Consider the following 13873-nt stretch of genomic DNA (forward strand, 5'->3'; position numbering starts at 1 on the left):
CAGTTAAAAAATGAACAGGAAACATGAACAAACATTTTTCCAAAGAAACATACAGATGGCCAACAGACACATGAAAAGATGCACATCATTACTTATCATCGGGAAAATGCAAATCAAAACTGCAACTCAACCCTGTCAGAGTGGCTAAAATAAAAAATACAAAAAAGTGTTGGTGAGGATGTGGAGAAAAACGAACTCTCTCGTATTGTTGGTAAGAATGCAAACTGGTGTAGCCATTGTGGAAACATTATGGAGGTTCTTCAAAAAGTCAAAAATAGAACTACCATATAATCCAGTAATCAGGCTACTGGGTATATAACCAAAGGATACAAAAACACGAATTTAAAGGGATACATACCTCCTTCTGTATATCGCAGAACTATTTACAATAGCCAAACTATGAAAGCTGCCCAGTGTCCATCTGTAGATGAATGATAAAGAAGTGGGATGTGTATATATACCTACACATATCTGTACATAAACATATATAACGGAATACTATTATATATATGTTATACCGTTATGTATTAATACTATTATATATAATGGATTATTACTCAGTCATAAAAAATAATGAAATATTGCCATGTGTACTAGTGTGGATGAAAGTAGGGAGTATAGTAAGTGAAATAATTCAGTCAGAGAAAAACACATACCATATAATTTCACACATATTTTAAGGCACAAAACCTGTATGGAAGTGTTGAATTGCTATGTTGTGCACCTGAAAGTATCACACTGTGTGAACTGGAAATACATGAAAACCTTAAAAAAAAAAAAAGTGGGCGCTAGCAGCAAGGTGGCGGAGAATAAGGTTTCCCCCCAGTCACCCGTCCCCACCAACTTCCCTAGAGAAGTTTCAGATCATCCTGAAAACTTAACGAATTTGACCTGAGATTTAGAGAGAACAGCTGGAATGCTACAGAGAAGAGAGTTTGCGCTTCTAGCAAGGTAGGAAGGAGGAAAAAAAATAAAAAAGAATCCAGTGGGGGAGGGGCCCCGCGAGGAGCCGGGCTAAGGCCCTGGGGCCAGAGCCTCCGGGACAGGAGAGCCCAGGCCTGGAGAAGCAGGGACTCTAAAAATCGGCACCGGATTCTTCCTGGACAGAAAGGCACTGGCAGGGAAACCGGGCAGAACCGCAGGAGGGGCGGTGGGGCCTCCAAGGCACTAACAGGGAGGTGTGCCCGGGGAAGAGCCTGCACACACCGGGACAAGCTCGGGAAAGGGCTGGAGCGCTCCCGGAGGGGCCTCGGGAGAAGCTCAGGCAGCGGCTCCTGCCGGAGGGCTCTGTGCCCTGCTGCCTTTAAGAGCTGTGGCCCAGCACGCAATGCCAGCAGCGCAAGGGATCCCAGGGCACCGAGCGACACAGCGCAGGATCCTGAACTCACCCCGGGATTGACAGAGGTGGGGAGGGCACAGGACAGCGAGGACTCTCCTGCCAGCGCTGGGCGCCCCCAAGCTGTGCAGGTCAGCACCACCCCTAGGCCAGTGTGGACTGGGAGCTGCGGTAGTTACTGCGGGAGCTGACTCTAGGGCTGGAGAGCTGGCCACTGCCAGTGTGGTTGTTCCTCCTGGTGTCATCCTGTGCCTGGGACAAAGCGGGGGCCCCCAGGGAACAAAGGCCTCTCAGGATAAACAGCTCCCACTGAGCCTGCACCTGGTGGGGGGCGGGGCATCTCCCCCAAGGACACACACAGGAGAATCAACACAGCAGGTCCGTCCCCCCAGAAGACCAGCTGGAAGGTAAGGGGAAGAACAAGTTCTTGGCCGAGCATTGCTGGAAAGCTCCAGGGGAGGTTGAGGGATTTACAGTATATAGAACCAGAGGATACTCCTCCTTGCTTTTGTTTTGGTTTGGTTTGGTTTCTTTTCTTTTTTTTTTTCTTCCTTTTTCCAATACAACTCGTTTTTAGCCCTCTGCACTGAGCAAAATGACTAGAAAGAAGAACTCACCACAAAAGAAAGAATCTAATCTTCCCTAACTTGCGGAGGGAAATAAGCATTCAGATCCAGGAGACACAGAGATCCCCCCTAAAATCAATAAAAAAACGTTCAAAACCTTGACATCTAATAGTGATACTTACAAATTCCAAAGATAAAGAGAAAATCCTTAAAGCAGCAAGAGACAAGAGATCTTTAACTTAAATGGGGAGGAGTATTAGGGTAACAGCAGACCTCTCCACAGAGACCTGGTAGGCCAGAAAGGGCTGGCAGGATGTATTCAGGGTCCTAAGTGAGAAGAACATACAGCCAAGAATACTTTATCCAGCAAGGCTCTCATTCAGAATAGAAGGAGAGATAAAGAGCTTTCAAGATAGGCAGAAACTGAAAAAATATGTGACCTCCAAACCAGCTCTGCAAGAAATATTAAAGGGGAAGAAAGAGGAAGAAAGAGGAAGCCCAAAGAAATAATCCACAAAACCAGGGACTGAATAGGTATCATGATGACACTAAATTCATATCTTTCAATAGTAACTCTGAACGTGAATGGGCTTAATGACCCCATCAAAAGGCGCAGGGTTTCAGACTGGGTAAAAAAGCAAGACCCATCTACTTGCTGTCTACAAGAGACTCATTTTAGACCTAAGGACACCTCCAGCCTGAGAATGAAATGTTGGAGAACCATTTACCATTCAAATGGTCCTCAAAAGAAAGCAGGGGTAGCCATCCTCATATCAGATAAATTAAAGTTTGTCCCAAGGACTCTCGTAAGAGATGAAGAGGGACACTATATCATACTTAAAGGATATATCCAACAAGAGGACCTAACAATTATGAATATTTAGGCCCCTAATGTGGGAGCTGCCAAGTATATCAAACAATTAATAACCAAAGTAAAGACACACTTAGATAATAATACATAATACTGGGAGACTTGAACATGGCACTTTCTGCAAATGACTGATTTTTCTAAGCACAACATCTCCAAAGAAACAAGAGCTTTAAATGATACACTGGAACAGATGGATTTCACAAATATTTACAGAACTTTACATCCAAACGCAACTGAATACACATTCTTCTCAAGTACACATGGAACTTTCTCCAGAATAGACCACATACTGGGTCAAAAATCAGGTCTTAACCGATATCAAAAGATTGGGATTGTCCCCTGCATATTTTCAGACCACAATGCTCTGAAAATTGAACTCAATCACGAGAAGAAATTTGGAAGAAATTCAAACACGTGGGGACTAAAGACCATCCTCTAAAAGATGAAAGGGTCAACCAGGAAATTAGAGAAGAATTAAAAAGATTCATGGAAACTAATGAAAATGAAGATATAACTGTTCAAAATCTTTGGGATACAGCAAAAGCAGTCCCGAAAGGGAAATACAACGCAATACAGACATCCCTCAAAAAATTGGAAAAAACTCAAATACACAAGCTAACCCTTCCACCTAAAGGAACTGGAGAAAGAACAACAAATAAAACCTACACCAAGAAGAAGTAGAGAGTTAATAAAGATTCAAGCAGAACTCCGTGAAATAGAGACCCAAAGAACTGTAGAACAGATTAACAAAACCAGGAGTTGGTTCTTTGAAAGAATTAATAAGATAGATAAACCATTAGCCAACCTTATTAAAAAGAAGAGAGAGAAGACTCTGATTAATAAAATCACAAATGAAAAAGGAGAGATCACAATCAAACCCAGGAAATACAAACAATTTTAAAAACATATTATGAGCAGTTATATTCCAATAAATTAGACAATCTAGAAGAAATGGGTACATTTTTGGAAAACCACAAACTACCGAAACTGGAACAGGAAGAAATAGAAAACCTGAACAAGCCAATAACCAGCGAGGAAATTGAAATAGTCATCAAAAACCTCCCAAGACACAAAAGTCCAGCTGGCTTCCAGGGAAATTCTATCAAACATGTATGTATTCTACTAAAGCTGTTCCGAAAGATAGAAAGGGATGGAATACTTCCAAAACTCATTCTATGAGGCCAGCATCACCTTAATTCCAAAACCAGACAAAGCCCCACCAAAAAGGAGAATTATAGACCATTATCTCTGATGAACACAGATGCAGAAATTCTCAACAAGATACTAGCCAATAGGATCCAACAGTACATTAAGAAAATTATTCACCATGACCAAGTGGGATTTATCCCGGGATGCAAGGCTGGTTTGTTGATTACTTCACTTGTAAAGCAATCAGCATGAAAGATCATATCACCAAAAGAAAAACCAAGAACCATATAACCCTCTCAATAGATGCAGAGAAAGCATTTGACAAAATACAGCATCCATTCCTGATCAAAACTCTTCAGAGTGTAGGGATAGAGGGAACATTCCTCAGCATCTTAAAAGCCATCTACGAAAAGCCCACAGCAAATATCATTCCCAATGTGGAAATGCTGGGAGCCTTTCCCCTAAAATCAGGAACAAGACAGGGATGTCCACTCTCACCACTGGTATTCAACATAGTATTGGAAGTCCTAGCCTCAGCAATCAGACAACAAAGAGAAATAAAAGGCATTCAAATTGGCAAAGAAGAAGTCAAAGTCTCCATCTTTGCAGATGACATGATACTGTATGTAGAAAACCCAAAAAACTCCGCCAAGTTCAAGATTGCTAGAACTCATACAGCAATTTGGCAGTGTGGCAGGATACAAAGTCAATGCCCAGAAATCAGTGGCATTTCTATACACTAACAATGAGAGTGATGAAAGTGAAATTAAGGAGTGAATTCCATTTACAATTGCACCGAAAAACATGAGATCCCTAGGAATCAACCTCACCAAAGAGGTAAAGGGTCTATACCTTAAAAACTACAGAACACTCCTGAAAGAAATTGAGGAAGACACAAAGAGATGGAAAAACATTCCATGCTCATGGATTGGCAGAATTAATATTGTGAAAATGTCAATGTTACCCAGGGCAATTTACACATTTAATGCAATCCCTATCAAAATGCCATGGACTTTCTTCAGAGAGTTGGACCAAGTAATCTTAAGATTTGTGTAGAGTCAGAAAAGACCCCGAATAGCCAGGGGAATATTGAAAGAGAAAACTAGAGCCAGGGGCATCACAATGCCGGATTTCAGGTTGTACCACAAAGCTGTGATAATCAAGACAGTGTGGTAATGGCACAAAAACAGACACATAGATCAATGGAACAGAATAGAGGATTCAGAAATGGGCCCTCAACTCTATGGTCAACTAACAAAGCAGGAAAGACTATCCACTGGAAGAAAGACAGTCTCTTCAATAAATGGTGCTGGGAAAATTGGACAGCCACGTGCAAAGGAATGAAACTAGACCAATCTTTTACACCATACATAAAGATAAACTCAAAATAAATGAAAGATCTAAATGTGAGAGAAGAATCCATCAAAAAAAAAAATCCATCAAAAACCTAAAGGAGAACACAGGCAACACCCTTTTTGAACTTGGCCACAGCAACTTCTTGCAAGATACATCTATGAAGGCAAGAGAAACAAAAGCAAAAATGAACTGTTGGGACTTCATCAAGATAAGAAGCTTTTGCACAGCAAAGGATACAGTCAACAAAACTCAAAGACAACCTACAGAATGGGAGAAGATATTTGCAAATGACGTATCAGATAAAGGGCTAGTTTCCAAGATCTTTAAAGAACTTATTCAACTCAACAGCAAAGAAACAAACAATCCAATCATGAAATGGGCAAAAGACATGAAGAGAAATCTCACAGAGGAAGACATAGACATGGCCAACACGCACATGAGAAAATGCTCCGCATCACTGGCCATCAGGGAAATAGAAATCAAAACCACAATGAGATACCACCTTACACCAGAGAGAATGGGGAAAATTAATAAGGCAGGAAACCACAAATGTTGGAGAGGATGCGGAGAAAAGGGAACCTTCCTGCACTGTTGGTGGGAATGTGAACTGGTGCAGCCACTCTGGAAAACTGTGTGGAGGTTCCTCAAAGAGTTAAAAATAGACCTGCCGTACGACCCAGCAATTGCACTGTTGGGGATTTACCCCAAAGATACAGATGCAATGAAACGCCGGGACACCTGCACCCCGATGTTTCTAGCAGCCATGTCCACAATAGCCAAACTGTGGAAGGAGCCTCAGTGTCCATCGAAAGATGAATGGATAAAGAAGATGTGGTCTATGTATACAATGGAATATTACTCAGCCAAATACGCACCATTTGCTTCAACGTGGATGGAACTGGAGGGTATTATCCTGAGTGAAATAAGTCAATCGGAGAAGGACAAACATTATAGGGTCTCATACATTTGGGGAATATAAAAAATAGTGAACAGGATTCAATGGGAAAGGAGAGAAAATGAGTGGGAAATATCAGTGAGGGTGACAAAGCATGAGACACACCTAACTCTGGGAAAGGAACAAGGGGTAGTTGAAGGGGTTGTGGGGGGGGATGGGGTGACTGGGTGACGGGCACCGAGGGGGGCACTTGACGGGATGAGCACTGGGTATTATGCTATATGCTGGCAAATCAAACTCTAATAAAAAATATATACAAAAAATTAATTAAATAAAATAAAGAAAAAGCAAAGGTGAAAAAGACACACACACACGAATCAAACTCTTAACTACAGAGAAGAGACTGACTGCTACCACGGGAGAAGTAAGCGGGAGGGTGAGTGATAATAGGTTATAGGAATCGAGGAGTGCGCTTGTTTGATGAGCCCTGGGTGATGTATGGAATTGTTGAATCACTGTATTGTATACCTGTATGTTAATTGAAATTAATTAAAATTTTTTTTTGTTTTTTATAGATTTTATTTATTCATGAGAGGGAAAGAGAGAGAGAGAGAGAGAGGCAGAGACACAGGCAGAGAGAGAAGCAGGCTCCATGCAGGGAGCCTGACATGTTACTTGATTCTGGGTCTTCAGGATCAAGCCCTGGATTGAAGGTGGTGCTAAACTGCTGAGCCCTCCAGGCTGCCCTAAGAAGTTTCTTTTTTGTTTTTTTGTTTTTGTTTTTTTGTTTTTTTTAATTTAAGAAGTTTTTAAGGGATCCCTGGGTGGTGCAGCGGTTTGGCGCCTGCCTTCGGCCCAGGGTGCGATCCTGGAGACCCGCGATCGAATCCCACGTCGGGCTCCCGGTGCATGGAGCCTGCTTCTCCCTCTGCCTGTGTCTCTGCCTCTCTCTCTCCCTGTGTGACTATCATAAATAAATAAAAATTTAAAAAAAAAAGTTTTTAAAGGAATATAAAAGGGCATTTCATCAAAGAAGAAATATAAACCATTATAAGCATTTTAAGTGTCTTTTTTTTTGTATAAGCGTTTTAAGTTTCAATGTCATATGTCCTAAGAAAATGATGCAATTTAGTAATTGCAGCAGGATAGTATTGTGACTTATGAGAAGATAGCATACATAGTTAGTGAAAGTATAAGAAACTAAGTATACTTTTGCTTTTCTGGTGAGAACATAAACTCTTTCAGTCAGTCCTGAGGTATATTTGGCTACTTTTTCAACAAAGTTTAAATGAGCAAGATAATTGAAATGATTTATATTGGTCAGAATTTACTTAAGAGGAATGATCAGTCATGAGTAAAAAACCAAATTGTATAAATATGTTGATGTGAGAGTTATTCACAGTGTAAAAATTCAGAAACATCAGAAGTGGCACAAATGAATGATTGGAGTAAATATACCAATATAGCTTCATGAAAATGGAATGTAATATGATTGTAAAAAGTTTATTTGCAAATTACGTAAAGACATTGAAAAATATTCATTAGATTAAATTGGGGAAAAAATTAGAGTTTAAAGCAGAATATACAGTATTTTTCAGGTTTAAGTTTGTGTGTTACATATCAAGATATTAACATTTGGAGTATAATTCATATTTTTAGATTTATGTTATGATAATGCATAATAAGTAAGCTTACAACAATGAACAGTTCTTCTATAATCCAGAAAAGAAACGATAAAAAGAGTTTCTTGTAGAAAGTCAGATTTTGGTTTTCCATGTTCAAAAGTCTTTGAACAGGTTCCTCTTATCCCCACTTCCTAAATGAAGATAATCCCTTCAATTCTACCTTCATGCCTCTGTTATTATAGTCTCTGTGTCCTGAAATCTCTTCTTCTGTACCCTCTGTAACATCTTAATGGATGTCTCCTGGGTCATGATTTCATCACACCTGGCCAGCTGCACTGCCTGCTGCTGGTTCCCAGGACTTCAGAGTATCACTTCTTAATGAATGTGTGAAATTTCACATCATGATTTTCGCAGATTTGCTCCTACTTCTCATTGCTTTAATTCTCTGATAATGCTGACATTATTTCTTGTGATCAAAATTATCTTTAGCTTTTTCTCACCCCTTGCTTCTCACACCCACATCTTTCAACTTCCTTTTCTTACTGGGATTTATAAACACCTTTACCCTTATCAAATAAGTGCTGTTTTATCATTAAATCACCCAGCCCTGCCTTTTAATCAATATATCCAACACTATCCCTACTTTAATCTTCTTGAAATGCTGCTTTGACAAATCAATGTCTTCTCAAGTTTCTGTCCTATCTATATGATGAAGTTTGTGCTCATTCTATCTTATGTGATAATTCTCAGTTCTTATCATTCTAAACCTTGCAATCTACTGAAACATAACTTTCCTTGACTCTATTCCCTCTCTCAAATTCCTCTCCTTTTATCTCCACCTGCTTTAAATCTCTTCATTTTTCAGAGTCCAGCTTAAATTCTTTCTCCTTTGCAGGTGATTTGACAAATATCACATGAAGCTTTTTCTTAAGTTTATCTTAAGTTGATGTAGGTAGCTTATTGTGGTTGGGGAGGAATTTAAGTATCTGCAGAACTATATGATTTTCTTAAGAAATTAACTTGGTTTTTGAGCAGGATGACTTTACAGTTCCCTTTGTCTTGTAAAGAACAGTTTATACATATTTTTTCTGGCATAAATATTCCTAACGTTCCCTCTCAGTTTTAAAAATTGGGACAATAAATTACATGGTTATCCTACTTATCCACTACAAAATAAAATGCATAGCAACACTTGCTGGTGGATATATGAGCAAGTGGCTTCTAGTGAACCGTACACTATGAGCATAAATACTAAAGAGAGCCACCTGAAGTGAAAGAATGTCTTTCTAAATCTTGATCTGGAAAGAAATTAAACTGTAGTATTCTGTAACCTGTGTACATTCTGGATGACTTTTCAAAGCAGATTTGGTATATTGAATATAGTTGTCTAGATTGGAGTTGATGGAAAATATCTATTGATATTTGTTGACTACAGTTGATGGAAAACTGTAAGAGCAGTTATTTTCTTTTATCCTTCTTTGTGCCCCCACTCCCCATCTTTTGATGACATGGGATTGTGCATGGCCAATAAGTTTCTGAGGAAATGACTTAATACTCTTAGGTCAGGGGCCCCCAAGAGCACTCCTAGGTTTAGTGATTTGCTAAGAGGACTCACTGCTCTGATATATTAGTGAAAAGATACAAAGAAAAATCAGCAAAGCATGTAGAATGAAGTCTGGGGGAAAGCAGGCACAAGCTTCCAAGAGTCCTCTCCCAGTGGGAGAACATGCTTAAGTCTCCCAGCCCAAAGTTGTGACAGCACATGTAAAACGTTGTCTGTTAGAAACTCATTATAGATTGAATGTTCATAGTCTGTAGGGGGCTGGTCACATAAGTAGTCTCTATTTATCATATCCTTAAATTCCAGACTCCCAAAAAGAAAGCAGGTGTTTAAAGTAAATCTTGTTACTGGCACAATTTAGATAACTGTGATCTACTCTTAGGTGGAAGGTGCCTTGCTGAATTCCACATTCCCAGAAGCCAGCAGGAACCAGCCTTATAAGCAGGTCTTTCAGGCGAGAGCACTCAGGCCACCTTGCTCTTTTCCTCACAGCTTTGTTAACCACAAACAGCCATCTTATGCTGTAAAGGTGTTTCAACATTTTGGTTTGTTCCCATGTGCTAGTCTATACAATCAATGTCATTATTTCCTAAAGAAAACCTTCAGAAGTAACTTGTGGCATAGAATGTTATCTCTGATATTGGAAATATTTTTACATCCTTTATATCCAGTGTTGTACTGGAGCTTTCTTTTGGAGAGCTGATGTTCTTATCTCTAACTTCCACATTCAGTGATGTTAGGTTTGTGATTTGGAACTGGCTGTTTTGGGAATATTTACACCACAGAAACTGGCATAGACAGAGACATCAGGCATCCCCACCAGAGACCCAGTTGTTGAACATCGATTAGCATACCACCACCTATACCTGCTTACCATTCATTCTGTAAATACTGTGATAAGAAAATATAATAATTTATATAGAATGCCAGTTTTGTTGATATATATATATATATATATATATATATATATATATATGTTAGGAAGCTCAAATTTCCCACCTGACTTATATGTTCTTTTTGTATATTAGATGGAAACTTAGAATTCTCGACCTTAAAAATCTCTAATAAGTTGCTCATAATACTGGGTTACTTTATTTCTATAAATAAAGTTATTGTAAATAATTATTAAGGGTATTTCAAATGAAACTAATATGCTATGATACCCAAGCCAGCAAACCTAACTTTTATCGTTTTTAAAAAACTTTTATATCTGAAATTACCATTGTAAAATGTCTCCAAAGCATTTTCTGTTCCCAAATTATTGTTGGTGGATACTTAGTACTCCAGAGAGCCCATTCCTTTCTTTTCATCTGCTTTTAGTAACTCAGCTGGCAGTGTACAGTACAAAACTGGGAAAGAAAAGCCTTTTAAAAAGGACATCAGATGATAATGGGCATGGAGGGGAGGCAACATAAAAAAAAGAGGAGGAAATTATCTCGATAACATTTCCCTCTCTTTATCAATAGAACTTCTTGTAGTTATGCATAATAAATGTGCAAACAGTATTAGAGCATGATTCACTGGGTTAGGACCATTGAAATTTTTTTGGTTCTGCTACCAGTATTCTAAGAGTTAATCTAATGATGTGACTCTACTGAATATTCTCAAATGATTCTCCCTCAGTTAAAATCCAAATTTGTTATAAAATATCCAAGATTTTTTAAAGTTGTGATGCCAACCTTACTTTAACCTTCTGTCCTCTACTTTTTTCCTCTGTAGCCAAACTCAGTCTCTTTCATGCCTCTTTTTTTTTTTTAATTTTTATTTATTTATTTATTTATGATAGTCACACAGAATGAGAGAGAGAGGCAGAGACATAGGCAGAGGGAGAAGCAGGCTCCATGCACCGGGAGCCTGACGTGGGATTCGATCCCGGGTCTCCAGGATCGCGCCCTGGGCCAAAGGCAGGCGCCAAACCGCTGCGCCACTCAGGGATCCCTCTTTCATGCCTCTTTACTTCCTCATGAGTTGACTATTTTATTTTTCACTATTCACTGCCACTGCCAGTTGTTCATCTTAAGATTCAACTCATACCACCACCATCTTCCTGAATTTAGTTTCTTTTTCTATGATCCCATCGATTTCCATATATATTTGTATGCCTTTTTTATATTTTTTATGGTGACTGTTGTATGCTTACTTTCCCCAACTTCACACTCCATATCATATAAGCTCTGGTGTGCAAGGACTGTGTTTTCCTTGTCTCAGTATGTTCAAAACATAATAATAATTGCTATATTAAAACTTTTTTGTAGAGCTTAATTTTTAATAAAGATTTTGGAGAACAGAATTTGAATCATTTTCTACATAGAACCATGAATATTTACACTGTGTGTCATGATTTGCCCTTTTTTTTTTTTTACTCTTTAGGCAGATATACAGGTTGACCGAGAACATCAAAATTTTTATGAAGCATCACTAGAATATGTCTTTAAAATTCAAGAGGTTCAAGAAAAAAAGAAGTTTGAATTTGTTGAACCGGTAAGCTTCAGTTTCCCTACAAAATAGTAGTTCTAACACATCCTATAAAAACAAAATTCGTAATGTTTTTCTGTTGAAAATTGTGATTTTTTTAAAGACAAAAAGGAAGGGAAATGTAGAGGAGGCTCAATAGGTAGAGTACAGGGCACAGTTAGGGCAGTGGAACTATCCTATATGATACTATGATAGTGGATGCATGTCATTACACATTCGTGAAAACCTACAAAATGTGCAATGAAAAGGGTAAACCCTAATGTAAAATATAGAGGTTAGTTAATGATAATGTATCACTATTGGGTTATCATTTGTGACAAATGTACCACATTAATGCAAGATGTTAATAATGGGGGAAACTATGTGGGGTGGAGGTTGAATGAATATATGAGAGCTCTTTATATTTTCTACTCAATTTTTATATAAACCTAAAACTGCTCTTAAAAACTTATTAATGGAAAAATTAAAAATTTAAAAGGATTTACATTATACATACCTGAGTAAATCTAGCTCACCACTGAAGTGACCCATTTACTCAACCTTTAGGTGAAAGGAGAAAACATAAGGTTATATTTCTCCCGTTGTTCCACTCCACCTTCTCACAAGGATAGGATCTGCCTGACTTCCCTATGAAGTCATTTATTTTCCTAAGTCAGTGTAAAAAGTAATGGATTCTCTGCTGTAAATTGCATTACAGGAAAAAACAGGTGGCTGGGCTTTTTAAGCTTACTTCATTTTCTTAGCATTTTTTCCCCAAGTACTAGCATAATATGTTACAATATTGCCTGAGTAAAGCATCATCTGTAATGAATCCAGGTAAGTGCTAGAAGTCAAGATAATCTTCTGTTAATATATAATGCTCAATTCCTGTTAAATGAAAGGATAATAATATTTAAATACATAGGTAATCTAAAAGATGATTTAATCCATTTATTTGTTTCTATGTCAATTGTCAAAAAAATCTGTTTATAGGGGCACCCAGGTGGCTCAGCAGTTGAGTGTCTGCCTTTGGCTCGGGTCATGATCCCGGGCCCTGGGATGGAGCCCCATGTGTCTCCTCCTCAGCGGGGAGTCTTCCTCTCTCTCTTCCTCCTCCTCCTCTGCTTGTGCTCTTGCTCATACACTCCCTCTCAATAAATAAATAAAACATCTTTTTAAAAAATCTGTTTATAATAAATAAAGTACCTATTCCTATTTAAGTGGAGATGATGGAGAGAAGGAAAAAGAAAATACATTTTAAAACACATTTGATAAAATTAACTTCTTGTTGGAAACCCATCACTGATTCCCTAAGGATAATGGGAAACAGGCAGAGCAGAGGCTGGGGGAGAGTTTAGTCTGGCTCCCAGCCACTTCTGCTTCACTTTTCTTCCTTTAGCTGAAGCAACCTGACTCTCTCCCATAAATTGGGCATTTGACAAGTGTATAAGACTAATGCTTCAATTAGACAAATTTAAGGAACTAAAGACCACAATGCAGGCTCAGGGATTTAATTTTTACCTTTTATCTGGGATAACAGTCTTAACTACAAGTTCTGTTTGCTAAACAGCTAAGTCCTTAAATTCCTGAAAATGAGTTAGTAATCTTTCATTTAGATGTTGGGGCGGGGTGGGGGGAATCTCATTAAATTTTGTATGAGTTAGGGGGTCTGCTGAAGTTATCTGTGGCTCATTGAGAATGAGGCAGCCTAACAACTCACGGTCTAGGAAGATGACCAATACTTAAAATTCCTGTTCTCTGAATCCCACTTATGGCTCTTTGAAACCACTCTCCTTTGCTGACAAACAGCTATTTCTTGGGATTTCTGAATTTTAGTTCTTCTTGACACTAAACTTTTAGTGTATGCTCATTATTTCTGATGGTATTTCTTCATGCTTGTTCCTTACCTGCTCCCATTCTTTTCAGATACTATGCTCATCTGCTTTGTTGTTTTTCTTCCTTGCAGCTGGAATGACTCTTTGACACCTGTAAAACTCCCCTCTCTCTCCCCTGGAGAAAGACATGTCTGGAGAGAGACATGTGGGTAGCCTATTACCCTG

The 13873-nt window shown here is 38.7% G+C and overlaps 1 protein-coding gene across 5 annotated transcripts in view; it reads left to right on the forward strand.

The window, feature by feature from the left end:
- ARHGAP42 (Rho GTPase activating protein 42) overlaps positions 1–13873 on the forward strand; it is a 309228-nt gene that overhangs the window by 199795 nt on the left and 95560 nt on the right. For all 5 annotated transcript variants that reach the window (XM_055320459.1, XM_055320460.1, XM_055320462.1 and 2 more), the window contains one exon: positions 11730–11840. In XM_055320459.1, coding sequence (XP_055176434.1) covers positions 11730–11840 — 111 coding nt within the window. The remainder of the gene's footprint in view (positions 1–11729; positions 11841–13873) is intronic.

Source organism: Nyctereutes procyonoides, unplaced genomic scaffold (genome assembly GCF_905146905.1).
Source record: "Nyctereutes procyonoides isolate TBG_1078 unplaced genomic scaffold, NYPRO_anot_genome, whole genome shotgun sequence".
Taxonomy (NCBI): Eukaryota; Metazoa; Chordata; class Mammalia; order Carnivora; family Canidae; genus Nyctereutes; species Nyctereutes procyonoides.